This window comes from Sitophilus oryzae, unplaced genomic scaffold (assembly GCF_002938485.1).
Source record: "Sitophilus oryzae breed Bouriz unplaced genomic scaffold, Soryzae_2.0 scaffold_1396_pilon_pilon, whole genome shotgun sequence".
Lineage (NCBI taxonomy): Eukaryota > Metazoa > Arthropoda > Insecta > Coleoptera > Curculionidae > Sitophilus > Sitophilus oryzae.
The window spans coordinates 2,177,231-2,198,992 of NW_022146055.1; the positions used below are offsets into that span (position 1 = coordinate 2,177,231).

Sequence of the window (21,762 nt, forward strand, 5' to 3'; positions counted from 1 at the left end):
CATGATAGAGCGAGAAACGAAGATATTAGAGAGTGGAGCAAAATCCAGGATATAGGAAGATGGGTTAGACAAAGGAGAAGGCACTGGAACAAACACGTAAGAAGAATGGACGACAACAGACTAGCAAAAAAAGCGCAACAAAACAACCCAATTGGAAAAAGGTCGCAAGGAAGGCCGCCAAAACGGTGGAGAGAATGCTGGACGTCGTCCTCCGGGGAAGACTTGTTAGGATTGAACAGGCGATAGCCTACCTATATGGGCAACCATAATAGAAAGAAAGAAGAAGAAGAAGAAGAAAATTTCCAAAAAAATAATTTTTTGCTAGAATTTTCAGAACCACTGGATCTTTTCTGGATTTTCTTTCTTGTAAATTTAATCTAATAACTAATAACTATGTTACCATTTTATCAAGAAATTATGATTTTTAACTAAATACTAAAAGATTCCAAAAAATTTTTCAAAAAATTTCGAATTTTCAAAAATTTATTTTCGCGAAAATACCTCATAGGCGTGTTTCTGTGGTTGAACTATACTACCAATTAAAATACTTGCACTTATTTCTGGGACACCCTGTATATACCGAGGATTGTTTGATTGAAATTATGGTAAACATACTTTTTCAGGTAAACATACTTTTTCACCATTCACCTTTGGGTCAATAAATAATCATTTATATATTTTTCATTGTAATGAAATAAAATAATCAAATCAAAAAATAAGAAATTTCTGGTTAAATGTCTGCTATCCATGTTAATGTATGATCAATTGATATTTTTGCGAAATGTGGCAATATTACAAGATGGAAACAAATCAATACAGTAATGACAAATATTGTCGATTCTCTGGGTTTACTTATTTCTCTGAGATTGATCTCTTTGTGTAAAAAACCTTCATACTCTGTAAATTGATAACAATATAAAAGCATACAAAAGCATTTTTTATTTTATAATTGTAATGCCCTTGGTCTTCATTCTGTATAAAGAGCATGCTAAATTAATAATAGTTACAATTTACAATAACAGGATATCTACAGGATGTATCGCTTAAAAGTGACGCAACAAAAATCCAGTAAAGCCAGACGGAAATCATGTAGTTAAATCATACATAAATTTGAAGCAAGTGTGTTAAAAATAGTTTAGAATGTAAAACCAATCTGACAACATAGCTCTAGATTAACGCTCACTTCCAACTTACCTGACTTCATCAAAAATTTTTATTATCAATTATGTCGCTTTATTGGATATTAATTAACAATTTAAATAAGTTTTGACCTTCGAATTAAAAGGCAATCTGTGGTAATACGGCATAGACTTGCATAAGTACTGATAAAAAGTCAAAAGAGAAAATTTATGATGCTTGTAAATCAAAACTTGGAATGGCATACTTGCCATACTTATAACCATTACTAAATAGGTTTTACGAATTATGTCAAAAATAGGTATATAGCTAACTGATGCTTGGCTATAAAGAGAAAGATTATATGCTTTAGAATCAACATTTCTATTCCACTTTGTTACTTATCTGTGAGTTTTTGTCAAATAGCAGGATTTAGACAATTTAGATATATATATAAAGATAGACTAACAATAATAATAATAATGCATACAGTGACTTGTTTTGACATAACGTATACAAACAAACTGCGATATATTTATTTACGGCCTGATTTGCCAAAAACTTAATGCTGTCCATTTTTCATGAAGTGATGTTATTGGTGTAGTGAGGACCATCATTTAAAATCCGAAAAAAAAGTCTAAGAGCTAGCAACGTTTTCGAGAAAGTATTTTAAGGCGTCTGGCTTTTTGATATATCTTTACTATGCTCTCTGGAATAGCATGCGGCCCGTCGGGTTGCCGATACCCGTTGCGTTCACTACTGCGCATCGGAAGAAGATCCTATATTTTTTATTAATTTAGTCCTATAAATTCTAGTATTGAATATAAATCGAACATGTCTCCATAGCGCAGTGCGTAGAGTTTCCGACCACGAACCGATGATTCAGAGTTCGTATCCGGGTCAGGTCAAAGACTTTTTTATTTTATTTTCGTTTATATTCTGATAGTAAAGTATTAAATAATTCTAGTGGTTCAAGAAAAAAACAAATATTTAATACTTTACTATCAAAATATAAATGAAAATAAAATAAAAAAAGTCTTTGCCCTGACCCGGATTCGAACTCTGAATCATCGGTTCGTGGTCGGAAACTCTACGCACTGCGCTATGGTGACATGTCCAATTAATATCCAATACCAGAATTTAAAGGACTAATAAAAATATAGGATCTTCTTTCAATGCGCAGTAGGGAACGCAACGTTTACCAGCAGCCAGACGGGCCGCATGCTGTTCTAGAGAGCATAGTAAAAGATATATCAAAGAGCCAGACGTCTTAAAATACTTGTTTTTCCGACGTTGCTAGCTCTCGTACTAAAAGGTATTAACTTAACACTCCTATACAAAAACAAATAACAATACAACCGAAAAATGTTTCGTCAAATTAAAGATAAAAACGCAAATCTTTGCCGAAAATTGGACAAATGCCATAAACCACGTCATAAAAGAGGAGCCAAAAATGTGGGATCTTGACAATCTCTTGGAATTTCTGCTAATTTTACTTGGAAATTCTGACGACTCTGACTTCAGTGAGGATGATTTACAATTACATATTATGTATTTTAATTATTGTAAATACTTAACATCAATTGAAATGTTTTTCTAAACGTGTGACATTGTTTTTTTATAGTTATGTCACAAATTAACTACATTTGTGGTTATGTAGTTTCTTTTAATATATGGTTTGTAACCTGTTACATTCATTTAACAATAAAAACTTTAGATTTCTTCACTAATATTTACAATAATTGAGTGTACTCGTATAATCCAATGTTACTGAAAATGCCAATAATGGGTAAATAAATATTTGTATTGCCATTATCACATTATTTTACGTTGTGCAACAAAATACATTTTAGCAAAACATAAAATAAATCTTACAACCCTAAGAGCTCGAACACACTGACGACCAGGTCGCATCGGCCAGACCAATACCACCTAGATATTAAGATCTTGTCTAGGTGGTATTGGCCAGACCCGCTGCTACCTCTAAAGCCGGGTCCACATATGTAGCATCTTCGTGTATCATATCTCCGTCGCGTTGCACCAACATGTTTCATGATCGCTAGTTTGGACGCCGAATTAACGCTATCATATGGTACACCTTTGTGATACCGTATCTGATACATGCCAATCCGAATTTTGGCGCGTATCTTAACACTGCGTATCGGATGCACGTATCACGATCTGTCATTTGGACGTGTTTTGATACAGTATAACGATACAATTGACTTGATACGCCGTGACCCGTCTTGAGGCGGTTTTTCTCCGATCATCAAAGGGGCATTGAGGGTTCGCTGACAAGAATTGATGAACATGATACGACGATACAAGGTGATTTGTTGTACCGTACATATACAATGATACGCACGCTTGTACGCTGGTACGTATGAATTTTATAAGTATGGACGCTTACTTTGGCACGATATGCATATTCAGTCGACACAGCCCAAATAAACGTCCATACTTACGATACAAGCTCTTGATACGTGATACATGATCCTGATACAATAGAGTGCTACATATGTGGACCCGGCTTAAAACCATTAAATCAAATGATACAGCGCACACTAACGTCCGGGCCGTTCGTTGGTCGTTGCGAAAAGAAAATAAAAATCGTTGCGAGCAAAGTATTATTATTTTCTGCCGCTTGTTGCCGGTTTTCTTCCAAATTAATAATTTTTCAGACGAAATTCCTCAAATTCAACGCACACTATTTTATTTTCTATAAGATATAGTGTTTTAGTGTAGTTTTTGAAGACGTGCAGAAAATCCAAAGAAATAGTACACAGACTGGATCAAAGGGAAACTTAAATCTAGTCCTTTTTTTTTATCAAAGGTCGAATCTAGTAAAAATTCAAAACATTTTTATATGACATATTCCAGTTATGGTTGGTATGATACCTGTTATTATACCTTCGAGTTTCGATATTAAAAAATAAAAAAATCATATTTAAAGTTTTTCTACAACCACTTGTGTTTTTTATTGAATTAGTTTTTTAGTTGTATTGAAGTCATGCACTAGGAGGACAACTGTATTTTAAATACTACCTATATTTAATTTAACGTTTTTCAAACAGGGTCCATTAGACTATATTTCTACTAGGTAGATTATTTAAAAAAAAAAATAAGAGTAAAAGTAACTTAAACATTCATAAAAATAGAAGTGTTTACTGTTGCAGATTCTCAGTAACAATAAAAAAGAGAAATTTATATTGTAAACATTGACATAACTGGAAGGTAAACTTTCTACCATATTTAGAGCCAGTGTCTGACGACCTTTTTTTACGATGGCCCTAATATGTTTCCTTCTAAAGTCGATAAGAGTCATCAGTAGAAGTCCATATCAGTAGAAAAAAGAAACAGAATATCTCCCTTTTTGTCGGTCGCGCGTACACAATGCTTTTTGCTCAGCCTATTTGTTCTGCTTGATCGTGCGCGCTCGGTTCGTTCGGGCTAAAATGCTCAAGTCCGGACGCACCTTTAGGAACAATACTGTTTTTACTGTTTTTGTCCTTTATAGATATAATGCTGAAAATCTCACGAGTTACATGTCTTACTCTACACATATTAAATTACATAGACGTAAGATGTAGAATATTCTGTTGTGAAACGACTGATGGAATAGCAGACATCGCGGATTTGAAAAACATGGAAATAACGACGTTATCGTATAGTCGGGGTTGGATATTTTACTTACTCCATTTACCACACCAGTATTTATTAACGAAAAATCCAAGAATATTTTAAATGCATTATTTAATATTAGAACATTTAATAAGCTCATGAATAGCAACTTCGCTTTTTAGTTAACTCGGATATTTTAACATTTCTGAAACTTAATTCTTTCTGAAACAATATTTTCTAATTGGTAAAACGTAAAAAATCGTTAGATCTGACAACTCTGTTGAAACTGATCGTTCATCTGGTCGCAGCTATAAACGCAATGCATCCGGCCAGCCGACGCGCGACGGCCAGGTCGTTGCGACCTGGTCGTCTCTCTCAGTGAGTTCGAGCCCTACCCGACACTGGTGCAGTACCTGCCAATATCTTTATTGCCCTATTGTTATACGAAGGGTTGCTATTGTTCTCGGCAAACGTACAGGATGTGTCATCTACAAACGTGTTAAAGCTGAATTTAATTGGAACTTATACCCTTAAAATTAAATTGGTCCCATTTTTTGGCATGTCACACTGTGCCTGTTGCAGTTATAACGAAGGTCTTGTCCTATCAAACTTTAAGAAATAAATTTATAATGGTGATCGTGAGTAAACGTTGTCAATTTTCTACGAAACTGTTCAATTTTGTTTTACGATTCTGTCGTACGATTTGTCTATTTATTATTTGTGGGAGATTTTGACGAACAATACTCGACACTTGAGTTGGCTCTTCTAAAAATCTATTTTCTTTCAATTTGGTATTTTAATTTGTTTTTTTTTTCATTAACTTAAATTGGCAAAAATTCATAAATTGGCACTTGCTAAATAATTACAATTATTATTATTTTAAATGAATAGAATAAAACTTAAGAAAAATATATAGAATCATAACATTTTCTGCTGTTTATAAACTGATGAACTTTTTAAACGTTTAATATATGTTTTCGGCTTGTTATATCTAAAAAAATAATTTCGCAAATATAAACAAATTGAGGTCATCCGATTCTGGCACATAATATGTTCCAGAAAGATATAAAAGTCGTGTTATTTATATTAGAATAAATAATGGCATTTTTTAAACCGATTCAAAATGATTCAAGGTTAATTGTAATATGTATGGACAAGTAGACCACTTAAACCAGAAGTATTAGACAAATTTATAGAATTTTTAATTGTTATTGTGTCTCTCTGACAAAGGTCAGTGTTACACAGAAATGCATAGTTTATAAAGTTGCATAAAACCAATAAACCGTAAAATTAACTAAAAATGTTAATATTTATGTATTGTATAGGGTGACTTATTGTTTTGATAAAGCTCCATGTCAGACTTCCTCTATTCGAAGTTTTTAATTTAATCTTTTCTGATAAATTATGAACGCAATAGTAGCACAAATTTTAACGGTTCAGTTTTAAAATGAGAATGAGATGTATATTTTTTTTGCAATTCGTAAATTCCCATTTCAAAAATATCACAATATAGTACTTTAAACATAGTAATATGTCTTTTGAGAGATTTATAAGATTAAATATTCCTCTTTTAATTGGAAGTACTTTATAATACCGTTCTTTTCAAAACTAATTTTGCTAAAATATACTATATCAAGTGTTTTTCAAAAGTGGCACACCTCTATATCTTTTTTACTTTTTCAGACAAAAAAACGAGATTTGGTATGTCAGTATATGACATAAATCAAGATTGATTGACGTATTCAAATATTTCCGGTTACTTTCTGTTTCATCGGAAATGACTACAATTTTTAAGTGGTACCCTCGGTATTTTTCACTTCGTTTGATAGAAAATGACACCCTGAATAGAATGACATATTATATGTCAACATTTGACATTTGCGCTTGAAAAAAATAGTTTTTTAAATTACAATCTAGAGTGCATTGACTGCGTTCATGTAACGACAATTAATATTGTTACGGATTCCGTGGGTCCACTATTTAAACTCACGATAAAATACTTAACGAATTTATTTTCTCACTTTATACACAATTACTAACTTATAACACACAACAAACTAACTATTTATAAGATTCCTTCACCAAATTGTCCGATTTTCAATTTCCACGCGGTATATTCAAATTTCAAAACGCTTCAACCGCCTATTATTACCTCAGGATTGTGAATCCCAAGTACTCATTTAAGGCTGAGTCGACCTAGGTACCCAAACTATTTTTATTTTAATAAAAATAGTCGGCTGATGAAATGCCGGGTGTGGGAAGAAAAATATTATAACTATTTTTTACTCGCCCTATACCGGGTGCGTCTGAAAAATGGCTCACCCCTATAACTTTTTTATTTTTTCAGTTAAAAAACGAGATTTGGTAGGTTAGTATATGACATAAATTAAGATTGATTGACGTATTCAATTGTTTTCGGTCACTTCCTGTTTTACCGGAAATGACTACAACTTTTGATTTTTAAATGGTACCCTCGGTATTTTTTATTTTATTCGATTGAAAATAACACTCTGAATAGAATTACATATCATATGTCAACTTTTGACATTTTCGCATATGGTTTATTTGAAATTATAACTTGCGGTTCGTAACGAAAATTTGACTCGGAATACCAAGTGTGTTGTTTCAAATTATTCGTAAAAAAATACTTTTTCCAAATGTGCTAATGAGCCACCCTCGTTCCATTTGAAAAAAGGCTGTACTTAAACTGAGGTTAAACGGTAGCCTACTGAAATGCCGTTAATAGGTATGACGTCGTTGATGTGACGCACTTGACGGCTTTTTAATGCTTTGGTTAAAATGCCGTCGAACGGTCGCGTACTAAAATGCCGTTAATCGTTAATGCAGACTAGGCTACTGATTAATACTTAATAATTTGTAATGTAATGTTGTCCAAAATCCGTCATGGCTTATTCTGAATAAAATTAACTTGGAACGGTGTATATGTATGTAGGTAGACGTATATGTTGCCGTTGTAGGTTTGAAAATGTATTTGCGATAAAATGTAATATATGGCATTGGTTTTCAGGTTTTTATTGCAAATTATAAACTAACAACTTAAAAATAATACTACGTCAACTTAAAAATAATAATGCTACAGATAGCATTCTCTGCAAAACCACAGTTTTGATTTAGGTCGCTTAGTCAATCCTGCACAACGGATATGTCTCCATAGAAGGCATCTACTGCAACAAAGTGACATATGATTTTTCTGCGTGTCTTCACTGCACACAGAACAAAACCAACTTTGTTGAAGTCGTTTCTGCTCAACTAGATTGGTTATTTTTTCAAAGGCTTCTCGGTGCAAAAACTTCTAAAATCGTAATTTACATTATTAGTTATTAATTTGGTAATTATTAGGTATCGTCAGACTTACCTTATCATGTGGATATCAACAGCCTCATCAAGAACGGCATGTGATATTTCTTCGGGGAGCATTTTAAGGTCTACAGATTCAAGAAATTTCCATTTGTGATGTCTCTAACGATGTTACGATCCTTAACGAAGCAATTCAGGATTACATTTTGTTTTTCATGATAGGATTGTTTAGCAAATGCTACAAGTACATCTTTTCTTTTTCTTTGGTAGTCCTATGACTGTTAAGTCCTGTCCTTTGGACGTCCTCGTTTTTTTATTGAAACAGGCATCTTAATTGTTGTCAAAGCGAAATCATTGACTTCAACTATTTGATGGGACTGGTTGTTGACGTCATTTAAAACTGAATCACTAATATAGGAAAGTTGATGCGCTTCATCTCGTGTCATTTTCTCCTCTATAACCAGCTCGTTACAAAACTCAGGTGCTTCCACAGGTAACTGACCAAGAGTTGATGTATTTCTATTATCTAATATTATCTAATATGAGCGCTTCACTTCATATTGTTTCTGTCTTGAAGGTCCGTCTCGTCACAAACCTCAGAGTGTTCCACAGAAGACTGATTTTTACTTTCAAATACAATTGCATCATCATAATTTATATGTAGAATCTACTCCAAGAAATTCTGGAAAAGCCTTTATTGTACTTTTCATGGTTGGACTTTGAATGAAAAGTCCTCTGAAATTATTGTCTTCGTCTCGCAAAACAGCTACATTGGCACCTGAAAACAGAGTAGTTATTGGGACTAATAAGACGATAATAGAATATTTTAGTTTACCGTATTTAGCTTTAAGTATATTTAAGCAGCCATCTAAGTTTTCTTTTCTTGATTGATCGGATATCTTCATATTTGTTAAATCTTGTAAAGTAACAATTTTACCAGTACTTTCTTGAACTTTTGCTGTATCTTTTTCTGTTGGCCTTCATATTCAAATAATCCTTGACGCTTTCCTTCATGTTACTGGAAAGTTTTCTTTGGCTAGGGTTATGTGCATGTAGAACCTACAAAATATATCTTTTATGAATAAAAATACTGTTCAAGCAAGAATTCTAAAAGCATACTATATGTCAACTAATCTGTAAACTTACCTTCGAAGTGACATGATTGTGCTTCATTTGAACCGATGTTACCTCGAGTGCTTTTCCATCAGACGATGCTTTGAATCTTACATGTACTGGGCAATCTTCTTTAAATGTCCAAGACTGTCGAATTTTTTTCCCACTGCCCTTAAACTTCTTTCCACCGGGATTACATGCATATAGAAGTTGATAATAAATCAAAGAGCTTTCTATTGGTCTCACAATTTTACTGCTTGCAATCGTACGGGCATCTCGTTTCCAAAATGTTGTGTACGTATTTTCACCAAGTTCCTCAATCGCTTTCTTTGCGTCAGCGAATGAGCTGAACCTATCCCCAATTTTCACCACGCTAATTTCAGTCATGAAAAATAATTAGGTACCTAACTAACCTAAAAATATTTATAGATAAATTAACAATCAGAAAACTAACTGAAACACTTACTCCATCCTGAACCGATAATATCCAGATGTACACCTTAATTAAAATCAACTTATAGCACTTAGCACAAATTGTTACTACAATAATAGTGCAAACGCGACGAAAAAAACATACCAAAAGGGCAGCGGAAAACGGAACACAAATTGATTAACGGCATTTTAGTACGCGACCGTTCGACGGCATTTTAACAAAAGCATTAAAAAGCCGTCAAGTGCGTCACATCAACGACGTCATATCTATTAACGGCATTTCAGTAGGCTACCGTTTAACGGCAGTTTAAGTACAGCGTTGAAAAAATTGAGATATGATTAAAAATACGATTTGAGCATTTTCTAACTGGCCAGGACAAGATAATAAAAACATTAGACGATCAAATCTATTTTTCCAAGGCTCCTTGATGAAGAATTAGTGTTTTAACATAGCCATGGCACTCTAGATTGAATATTAAAATTCAATTTTTTATTAAGCGAGAATGTCAAAAGTTGACATATGATATGTCATTCTATTCAGAATGTCATTTTATATCGAATAAAGTAAAAAAATATCGAGGGTGCCATTTAAAAATGGAAAGTTGTAGTCATTTCCGGTGAAACAGGAAGTGACCAAAAACGTTTTTGGTTTGGGCAAAAGTTTTTTTATCTGAAAAAATAAAAAAGTTATAGGGGGTGAGCCACTTTTGAGACGCACCCGGTATATACCAAACAATTTAGACTATTTTCGAAGACACCTTAACAAAATACTTCTAGTTAAAATGCCTCGAAATTTTAATGTATAGAAAATTCAATCTAGAAAATATTTCAAAGTCACTTAGGCCACCCTGTATATAGGTACTGTACTACATATTTAACAAGTATTAAAATAAAAATTCTTGATAATTAGATCAAATTTTCTAAATACTATCCGTTCTCCTGCTGTATATTTCTGCCATTCCGCTATGCAATTTTTAACGATGCATATATTTTTCTGTCAATGTGCTACGCTTAAATATTAACAATGCACTTAATTAAATTGTTGTTCTGCTGCATATTGCGGTTGAGTGGCTATCAGAACTATGCTGCATTAGGCCTGCAATTCTCGCTATCAAATGAAGAGTGGATCTGGTATTAGAATGTTATAACCGATTTATTATTATTATTAAGAACTAGTGAACTAATCTTGATTGCAATATTGGACTGTAGTAACAAGAAAACTATAAGTTTTTTATTTTTTCAGAGCAGAACCAATTTCTGATGAAAGATCTCGATTAAAAAAATGCTGTAAAGTGCATTTGCTAACCTTAAACTGATTTTGTAATAAATGATTTCAAAAAATATTTTCTGATAATTAAGAAATAACATCACGCATGGATAGGTCTATGCTTTTTTTTTATTATTTAAGCGAATCAAATACTATTTATGTTATTGAAATCGTTACAGATTTCGTAAGCCCTTAACTTAAAATATACGATTAAACACAAACTAATTTTTTAATTTTTCAGCATTCTCAACAATCTCAAAAAGAAAGAAAAGAAAGAAGCTTTTTGAAGGGAAACTTCTTTACGCGCGATGGGAGTAAAAATCGAAGGTCGTGACACACGAGACGCGACAGGAAAAGTGGTAACAATCTTGGAGCGTCGTAATACGAGTCAAATTTTCGTTACGAACCGCAAGTTATAATTTCAAATAAACCATATGCGAAAATGTCAAAAGTTGACATATGATATCTCATGCTATTCAGAGTGTTATTTTCTATCAAATAAAGCAAAAAAATACAGAGGGTGCCATTTAAAAATCAACAGTTGTAGTCATTTTCCGGAAACAGGAAGTGACCGAAAACAATTGAATACGCCAATCAATCCTAATTTATGTCATATACTCACATACCAAATCTCGTTTTTTCAACTAAAAAAATAAAAAAGTTATAGGGGTGAGCCAGTTTTGAGACGCACCCGGTATAGTATGGATTTTCCATGCAGTTGCCAGAATGTTAAACATTAATCTAAGTTATATTCTAAATAAGAAATTATGTAATTTGTATAACATAAAAATAAAAATATTAAGCTAATCAACTTGCTTTTATTTCACTTTATATCGCTTATAAACAATGAAATATTATCAACCACGTATATAATAAAATGAAAAGTTTTTAAGACATACAATTTATTGTTAATTGTGTTACATTGTTTTTTTCAAAAAGTCATTAACAGGATTTTTTCAAAATGCACTAATTATATATTTATACAAATGTACTTATAATTGTTTCCCTGTTATTTGGCATTATTACTTATGATCTAATAATTGTAATTTTACAAAGTTGCCTAAATTAGTGACACAGAGTAAAATAAAAGGGACATAAGTAAAGGTTATTATTTAAAATAGGGTATTTTTTCTATATTGTGCTAAAATATGATTAAAATTATATAAGAACACTTTATTGATAAATTTAGCTATTTCGGTTTATGGAAATCGGCAGATTATTATTCCCGTGATTCTTGAACGTCTTTCTTCAAAAATGCTTAGAGAAGCTGAACAAATAAGGCAAAGAAAACCTCCTGCTCTAGGTACCAGCTCACCAAGGGATAGAAGGTAATGAAAAAGCAAATGATCTAGCTAGAAAAGAAGACCAGAACCGTTCTGCTTTCCAAGTGGACACCAACTAAAAGCGGAACTCAAGAACTTGGAAGACTCCATCCATAACCTGGAATGGGAATCCTACAACGGTCTAAGACATACTCGAAGAACTGTCTTAGTACTTACGACCAAGAAAAATCAAATATTTTCCTGGATTAAGTAAGAACAATCTTCGGATTGTCACGGGGTTTTTAAAAGGACACTGTCTCCTCAAAGAACACTGCCGTAGATTGAAGCTCTGCAGATTCTGTGGGGAGAATGGGGAAACACCAGAACACCTCATCACTGAGTGCGCTGAGACGACCACAATTCGTGCCATAAACTTTGGTACGATTGATACTGACCCTGGGGCTGTATGATGAGTTATAACTCAAGAATGGGGGACAAAATAGATATGTAAGGTGGCGGTGATTAACCCCCATCCCACTCATTCTACATTATACATTATACACAAAATGAGTTTAGAATTTTATGTAGAATTCAATAAAGATTAGAATTAAAGAAGAAAAATTAAAAAAAGAAACAAAAAAAAATATTTAACAAATAGTGGCCAAAATATTTTAATATATTGATGGTATTGGAGTAATGAGACGCACAGTTTTTAATGCCATCACGAGTGAGACGATAAAAATATTAAAACAAAGGCTAGACTGGCAAATTTATCATTATTGTTTTTTTCCACTAAGAACGCAAATGCAATAGATTATACATTTATTATTCATACTTCTGATATGCAAATTAACGTTACTAGGATGTAGGAAGGAAAGGACAAAGAATTTACATCATTATTAATATCTCTGGCATACAACGTTTCAGTATACAGGGTGGTAATGAATTAGTGCGAATTTTCTAACGCAAACCTTCGATACTATTGTGAATTAATGCAGTTCTAATGTCATAATTAATTAATAAATATTGAATTTCAATATTTCAGAATTTGTAGGAGATAATTAAAATTAATAAATAAAAATAATTAAAAATCTGATAATGACAAAATACTTCACATGACATGGTTAAGTCAATTTAAAATTTCTACCGCCGTTCTTTGCATAAAGACTCTGTTTTTTTCTGTGATGTAATTAAAACTATACGACTTTCAGATTTTTTTTTCTGTAGAAATTAGTAAAAAATTCACCCATACATTTATGACCGCGCATACCGTCGCTTAACTTCCATAATTGATTACGTACCTAAATATAGACTATATTTTTTGCGATTTAATTACAAATGTATAGTTTTCAGATTTTTGATGAGTAAAAATATTTACATTTACGACGTTTTTTACGTAAAAAAATGCCTCTTAGTAAAAATCGCTACGAGTAATGGTTTTCGAGATATTTGCAATCCAAATTATCAATACCTGTCATCATTGACATAAATAAACATATTGACTAAATAGTTATTAGATTGAAATCATAAATTTGAAATGTTTTTGTGCCAAAAGTTCAACAAAAACTGTTTTATCATCATATTTTTGCAGAAAAGTTTATGATTAATTTAAAAAATAAAAATTTCCCAAATTTATTTTATTTCAGTGAAATAACTATCTACTCTCAACGTGTTTATTTTTCGTTCAATAATGACATGTATTGACTATTTCCATTCTAAATATCTTGAGAACAGTTGTTCGTAGCAATTTTTAGAAAGAAATATTTTTTACGTAAAAAGTCACAGAGATGGTATGTTGTCCGTATCACAGATACGGACAAAAAGTTATTATGGTTTAAAACAGTTAAAATACATGTAGCTGGCGCCGTCTTTTAGTAGGAGTCATATTGACATCAAAATCAAATTTCTCATGTCAAAAAAATCCTAGACACCAATTTTCATCCAAATATTGACGTTACTTCAGAAATTATTTGGAAAAAATCGAAATAAAAATGAAACTTCTACACCCTGTATCTCCGAAACTAAGCATTTTAGGACATACATTTATACGAACTTTTTTACTTATTTTTATCTGCAGAATATGCTGCCGAAGTTTCCGGAATACAGTTCGGACCACCCTGTATATTTTTAATTTCAACTCGATACCACCACCAGTTCCCGAGATAAAGGGATTTGACAGACAGACAGACGGACAACAGAGTTATCCTATAAGGGTTCCGTTTTTTTCCTTTTGAGGCACGGAACCCTAAAAATATGTAAAATAATTTTTTTTTAAGGAACAGTTATTCAGTAAACAATTTTGTATTCAATATACATAATACAATATTTCAAAGAGAATTAGTTATCTCAAGGCCCTGTAATGACATACCCAAACCAGAATTATATTTCAATTTACTAGCCCGAATAGTTTTGGTCACATAAAAAAAATTATATCATTATTTTTAACAGCAATCACCTTTACATCCAGCATTTACACCCTGTATGTTTTTTTTTACTTTAACGCTTTAACCCACTAGACAATGTTGAATAATGAAGTCTACGGGTCTGATCTTCCATTCACTTTAATAATTATTATATTCCGACATTTTTAATTAATATACTTTCAATTATTATTATTATTATACTTATCATACGATTAAAAAAAAACGGCGTCACAGCGACCTTCGTTTTAACAGCCGATGATATTTTCCGAATCGACCTCTAGACCTCGATATATTAAATATTTCGTAATCGATAGAGAAAATAGGGGGGGGGGGATAGTCTCAGTCACATCAAATTTCAAAATGACTATCAATTTTACGACTGAGAAAGAATTGCATAGTTCAGCATTCCTTGTTACTTTTACAAGAGGTTGGCAATAGGGGGTTAGGGTTACGGTTAAAAACCCTGTATATACCCTAAATAATTTTAAATTATGTGTCTTAACAATTGTTAAAACTTTTTAATGCTCAAAACGAATAAAATAATGAACTTTACTCTATCTTTGACTCACACTGTATCAAAGATATCGCAAAATTGAGGGAAGTGACCTTAATAATAAATTAAATAATTTGACACAATAACCTAGGTCATGTTGGCTTAATTTAACTCTGTTAAAGATAATACAAATAAAATATTGGTTATCACAAATTAATAATTATTATTCATGAAAAATCCGAATTATCACAATATTACAATTTTACTCATACTTATTACCAAACTGTTGTGTAAATTTCCGTATTGAAATCCTTTTGTGATAAGTTAATAATGTTGTATAAATAAACAAAGACCATTTTTATATAATTGGTCTGAGTTGCAGTTTTAGTATTTAAAACAAAGATATAACCCACATAAAACATTAATAAAAATGTAATATCACCTCCACATCATCTTTTATTGAGAACACATTAAAAGAAATTCAAAACATGAGGCGTTTCAGAAAAGAAAAGAATGGTAATATATAAAACATGAAGCACAAAACTGTAAAAGACCATACCATAACGTGGTATACTGATGTTTCCAAACTACTACTGCCATTACTCGCTGACGGGTATTTGACACGCATCAGAAGATGGTTATGCAAGACGTTTTCTTTCATGAGCTTTTCTGTGATTGAAAAGCCCGATATGTAATGTTATCTCTCTTCCGCACTCCGGACATCAAAAAATCTTATTGCTTTGTTGCCTCTTTACTTTTTGGTTGTCGTTGTTAACTGAGTTTACAATTTTTCTTCATTGAATTCTATTTATTGTACGCTACTTCCTCCCATTGATTCTGCATGCGTATCACCTTTAAGTTTTCATGGAAAATATCCTTGTATCTTTTGAGTTCTCCACCCGGTTTCCTCTTACCCTTTACAAGCTCACCGCTCACCGTAAAGAAGAGATTTCGATAGGCGGTTTTCTTGGATCCTGCATATGTGGTCAGCCCATCTTAAGCCGGATTTAGTAATCGTGAATCGTGCCTTCAGCGCTCTTGCAGCTAGCTTTTCTAAGACTGATACGTTTGAGACATGATGGTACCATTTGATTCTTAACAGATGTCTAAGATGTCTCTGTTGCAACTTGTTTAATGCGTTCATGTGTCGGCACTCAGGTTTCGCTTCCATATAACATGGTGGGGATTATTATTGCTCGGTACACTGCAAGTTTCGTTTTTGTAACGTTTCCAAAATCAAAGCAGAACTAAATACTCTGAACCAATGGGCATCTACCCCAGCATCCTTCAGGTTGAAATCTACGCTATCAAAAGATGCGTACTACTTATCTTAAATAGGAACTACCGGAAATAGGAAATAGTCATCTTATCCGATAGTCAAGCAGCACTAATAGCAATAACTAGTCAAAGAATGCCTAGAGAAGCTGAACAAATTAGGCAAAGAAAATAAAGTCCTCCTATTTTGGGTGCCACCCCACCAAGGGATAGAAGGCAATGAAAAAGCAAACGATCTCGCTAGAAAAGGAGCGAACACTCCACTAACTGGACCAGAATCGTTCTGCTTCCCAAGTGGAAACCAATTTAAAGAGGAACTCAAGAACCTGGAAGATTCTAAAGCTGCGTCCACATTGTTCGCGAGCAGGCCGAACGAACACGTGAAACAGGAAAAACATAGCAAACAGTCGGAGCGAGATGTTCGCGGCGCTCGCAACTCTCGCGGTGTTCCACGTGCTTGCTATCACATAAAATGCCTGTGTTTCGGCTTTGTCGCGGTACATCAAAAAGACGCGTCGGAGCCATGCGAGCATACTTTACGGCGCGGGCGGTTCGAAGTGCTCGAGCTGTTTGTGTTGTTTGTTTAGTTTTTAGTTTGGTTTCATTCATAAAATTTGGTATTTATTGCAGTATGATACCACCATGATTTTTCTTAAGTTTTTTATTCAGCATTAAAAAAAGTTGTGTTTTGTTCTTGGATTAATAATATTAAATATACATTCAATCTATACTAATATAATGTAAGTGACTGACATACTGATTAATCACGATCCTGCTCAAACCACTCAACGTAAGAAGCTCAATTTTGGCATACAGGTTGATTCTAGGGCGTAAATGTTCGATAAGAAGGGATTTTTCAAAATTCCAGTTGCAAGAGGGTGAAACCACCCCTCAAATATTACAATATTTTTTATTTAAAAAAAGGTCAAGTTTCCGAAAAAACGCTTAAACACGTATACTTTATTTTGTTTTTTACATATTTTAAGATTTTTTAAAAATGTATACAGGGTGTTTCGAAAAATCTGGTCATTGATTAATCACGATCCTGCTTAAAGCGCTTGACGTAAAAAGCTGATTTTTGGAAAACAGATTGACTTTAGGGTGTAGAGGTTCGATAAGAAGGGATTTTTCAAAACTCGAAATCTAAGGGGTGAAACTATCCCTCAAATATTAAAATATTTTTTATTTAAAAACCGGTGAGTTTTTCGGAAAAACTCTTAAAAACGGATATTTTATTTTGTTGTTTTATATATTTTAAGATTTTTTATAAATTTATACAGGGTGTTTCATAAAATATGATCATTGAGTAATCTCAATTCTGCTTAAACTGCTTGACGTTTAAAGCTGATTTTTGGCAAACGGATTGACTGTGGGGTGTAGAGGTTCGATAAGGAGGGGTTTCTCGAATCTCAAATTCCAAGAGGGTGAAAACGCCCCTCAAATATTACAACATTTGTTATTTAAAAAACGGTAAGTCTTTCGGGAAAACGCTTGGACCAGCATATTTATTTGGTTTTTTACATATTTTGAAATTTTTTAAAAAATCATACAGGGTGTTCCAAAAAGTTAGGTAATTTCTTAACCACGATTCTGCTTAAACTGCTTGACGCAAAAAGCTTATTTTTGGCAAACGGATTTTGCGAAAGTCAAATTCCAACGAGATGAAACGACCCCTCAAATATTACCAAGTTATATAATAATATCGCCATATTGTTTTTTCTCATGCTGACATAAATGTGTGAAAATTTTATCCAGTTTGTGTGTTAATGGAAATTCTTGCTTTGCCTTATTATCACCTTTACAAATGATTAATTCGACGCGAACGAAGTCGCTGGTACACGCTAGTAAAATATAAGTCTATATTTATACTGCCTACTTATCTTAACCTGATCTTTGAGAACTTAATTTATATTTTGCGATACGCCTGGTACTATTTTTGAAATGTATACGAATGTGCTGGGTTTTCTATTTTTGAAATGCTTTGCTTGGAAACTTTGAATAAATAACCCAAGCTGGTATGTGAGTCTCCAGTTGCAAAGAATCTTAATGTTATGGCCAATCTTTCTTTAACTCTTCCTTTAACCTGAATACACTTCCTAAATGTTGTATTTTTTCTTTCTTTACGGGGGCCAACTAAGTTAATAAGTCTTTTAAAATCAGTAGCGGACATGCGATAAAAATTACTAAAAAACATTCTGTCTGTAAATCGTGTTGAAGTTTACTTTCACTGAGCTGGGATCTACTTTTGAAATTATTATACATCCAACACGCCTTTTTTCTCTTTGTCTCCTTCGTTTTTCAATAATGATCGCAACTAGCAGGTGCTATTAATAATACTTCGGTATCATCCATGTCCGAACAGCACGAACGCAAGCACTACATTACAATGTGGACCCCGTTGCTTGCGAGCCGAAAGATCTTGAGAAACACGACAAACATGAAGCGCAAACACCGCAAGCACAATCAGAAGCAAGAGCGCGAGCAGGATCACGAGCAATGAGGACGCACCTTAACGTGCCTTAACTGTAAGTTAAAATGGAAATCATTGAACGGTAAGACACTCGAAGATTTTTCGTTTTTTGATGTTATCATAGCAATTTCAGAAGTAGATTATTAAAAATTATAAACTCGAATGTAATTTTATCAATTTATAAAGTTAAAAATATCTTTATTTACACTTTTATTATCGTTTGTAGAAAAAATATTGTATGATATTATGTGCTAAAAGGAATTTTATTTTGTTGGAAGTGATGGAAAACTTCCCGTTTCACAATATATCACCATTTTGGAACTTATAAAAACATATTTTATTGAAATAGGTACACAGATGCAGTAATTGGGGTTGGAACTTTGCGTACAATAGTTTTTACTATTACTACTACTACACTAGTTTCATTTTTGCAATAACAATGGTTTGTGATTGTGTATTTCGGAAATAACACAATTCTAATATCGGTTTTAATGAACATCTATTTATATCTTTGTCTAGTCTAGTATTCACAGTTTTTTCTTAGTATTGATAAAGTATATAGAACAACAGTTTTAATTTGCGTAATGTGATTACATTACCCATATCATTGCTAAAAAACAGGCCTTTCAAACGAGATACAGTGTGGTCCATTAGAGCGAGGAAGTCCAGTATCGTAGGCGTTGTCGAAGATTGGGTTAGGTTGTTAAAAAAGTTATTAACAGGTGTTGCATGGTATACATGTATATACAGGGTGTCATGTATATACAAGATTTTAATCGGGAAAATTTAATAGACGATAGAACTTGCAAAAATAAAACAAAAAGTTCATATCAACTTGTAAGATTTAAAGCTTCCTTTTCGAGATACAAGGTACCATTAGAAAATACCAATTATAATATTAATTACCAATTAGAATTTATTTTTTTTTCGCAAGAAGTAAGCAAGACAGATAAAAAAGTCAGGAGGCAAAAAAATAATATTTTTAATTACTAAATCCAAAAATAATATTAAAGTTCTAAAAAAGCAGTGGCGTGCGTATTTTCTCCTTTAAAATAATTTAACAGTGATGCCCCACCGCCGCCACTGGCCATTAATCTTAAATCTAATTACAGCAAATTAAGTCCCATAGTAAGTATTATAAACGGGTCAAGTTATATCAAAATCGATTAAATAGTTTTTCAAATATCTTAATTTTTTTTTCTCTTTTAAGTAACTTTAACACCCTGTATGTCGAAAAGGAAGTTTTAAATCTTACAAGTTGATATGAACTTTTTGTTTTATTTTTGCAAGTTCTATCGTCTACTAAATTTTCCCGATTAAAATTTGAGCCACCCTGTATATTGTATACACAATATGAAATAAAGATGATTATTACTATTATAAAGAGGAATATACATGACTTAATTTTCCTGTAGGAATGTCCTTATTCAAATTTACATTAAAGTAAAACACAATTTTATAATTTACATCCTCTATACAGGGTGAGGCTTTAATAAATGCAAATATTTCCAGGGTCGGTAGATCTCGATAAAAGAAATATATTTTCTTTTTACCGTTTTTCATATAAGTTCAAAATAACCGAGATATTTTACATTGAAAATAAAAAAAAAATATATTTTTCGCTTAAATTTTGAGAACCGCTGACTCTTTTCTGGGTTTTCTTTCTTGTAAATTTAATCTACTACCGATGTTGCCATATTATGAAGATACCTACTATGGTTTTTAACTAAAGTTAAAAAAATCCAAAAAATTCCAAATTTTCAAAACAAAATCGCAATCGCTCTTAGATGTGTTTTTGGGGTTCAAAAATATACCCCTAAATATATTTGCACCTATTTAGTTTGGTTTGGTTTGGTTAAGACTCACCCTGTATAACAAAATGGATCATTTTTATAAGAACCAAAATATAGCACATACATAAGTTATAAATAATTAATTATTGTTATATTCACATATTTCTTTTCTTTCAAAATTAGATAGGTAAATATTGTTATATGAAAATACCTACACTTTCAAAGAGTTCAACAAATATATAACACTAATAATTATTTATTCATCATAGGTTAATAGAGTTCAGTTAACTTACTAGAGCATTGTGTTTTTGAAACAATGAGTAGGTAATTAAAAACGAAAAAAAAATCTAAAAATATACCTATTACTACAATATTACAAACAGTTTTGGATCTAGAATATCATCGTACCAAATTCTTTGTTTGATTCAATAAAATAGTTATTTAATTAATAACAATGCAAGATAAAACCAAAGAATTTAGAACACCCAGGTCACCTAGAGACATAATTCCTACTGATTTTCATATCGTTTATTGTTGTATTATCGGCATAGCATACTATGTTAGCAAGTAGAGCAAGGATATTCTAGGCATAAAAAAGTAAACATTCTATATAAAAACATTACCTTTTCTTCCTTGGGGTACTGAATAGGTCAAATCTTGAAATTCTATGTCGACCCATGATTGTCTAGGCAGGGTTGTGAGGTTATTATTCGATGTCATGATGAGAAAATAGCTTGTCACACTATTATTTTCCAGAAAAAATAATATTAGCTTGTTGATTTACATCTATTCTTTTTTAAAAGCGGACTTTTCGATAAAAATTCTCTCGCTAGACTAGAGTACGGCTACGAATAAAGTCTGTGACGGGCGATTTACTGAAAGAAAATACACATAAACAAATGGAGTGTGTTTATATTCCCCCTCTATGGCCGTTCCTCTTAAAATCAACGCGGCGTTGCCGATATGCTCCGCAGGTGTTTCCCCATATTTTCGTTAAATTAATTCTTCCTTAACATAAATATTTTTATTAACTAAATCTTAATTAAAAAATAAATTTTTGTTATGGGTATGGCTAGTTTTGTTCTACCTGTTAGTTTGTTGATCAATAGTTTAAATAATAGTCAATAATAGTATATTATTCAACGAGCATATAATGGTGGCTGTTATTCACGTGAATGA

The 21,762-nt window shown here is 32.4% G+C and overlaps 1 protein-coding gene and 1 long non-coding RNA gene across 2 annotated transcripts in view; both read right to left on the bottom strand.

The window, feature by feature from the left end:
* The window catches only part of LOC115875848 (ATP-binding cassette sub-family G member 4-like), a 63,220-nt gene extending 41,757 nt beyond the window's left edge, over positions 1-21,463 (bottom strand). Inside the window, exon 1 of the mRNA XM_030891382.1 lies at positions 21,207-21,463. Coding sequence (XP_030747242.1) covers positions 21,207-21,303 — 97 coding nt within the window. The 5' untranslated portion in view covers positions 21,304-21,463. The remainder of the gene's footprint in view (positions 1-21,206) is intronic.
* On the bottom strand, positions 8,794-9,006 carry LOC115875849. Its single transcript, XR_004049062.1, has 2 exons — positions 8,891-9,006; positions 8,794-8,833 (listed from the first exon to the last, which is right to left on the bottom strand). It is a non-coding gene; the product is annotated as an uncharacterized LOC115875849 (long non-coding RNA).
* Positions 21,464-21,762: the final 299 nt, after the last annotated feature.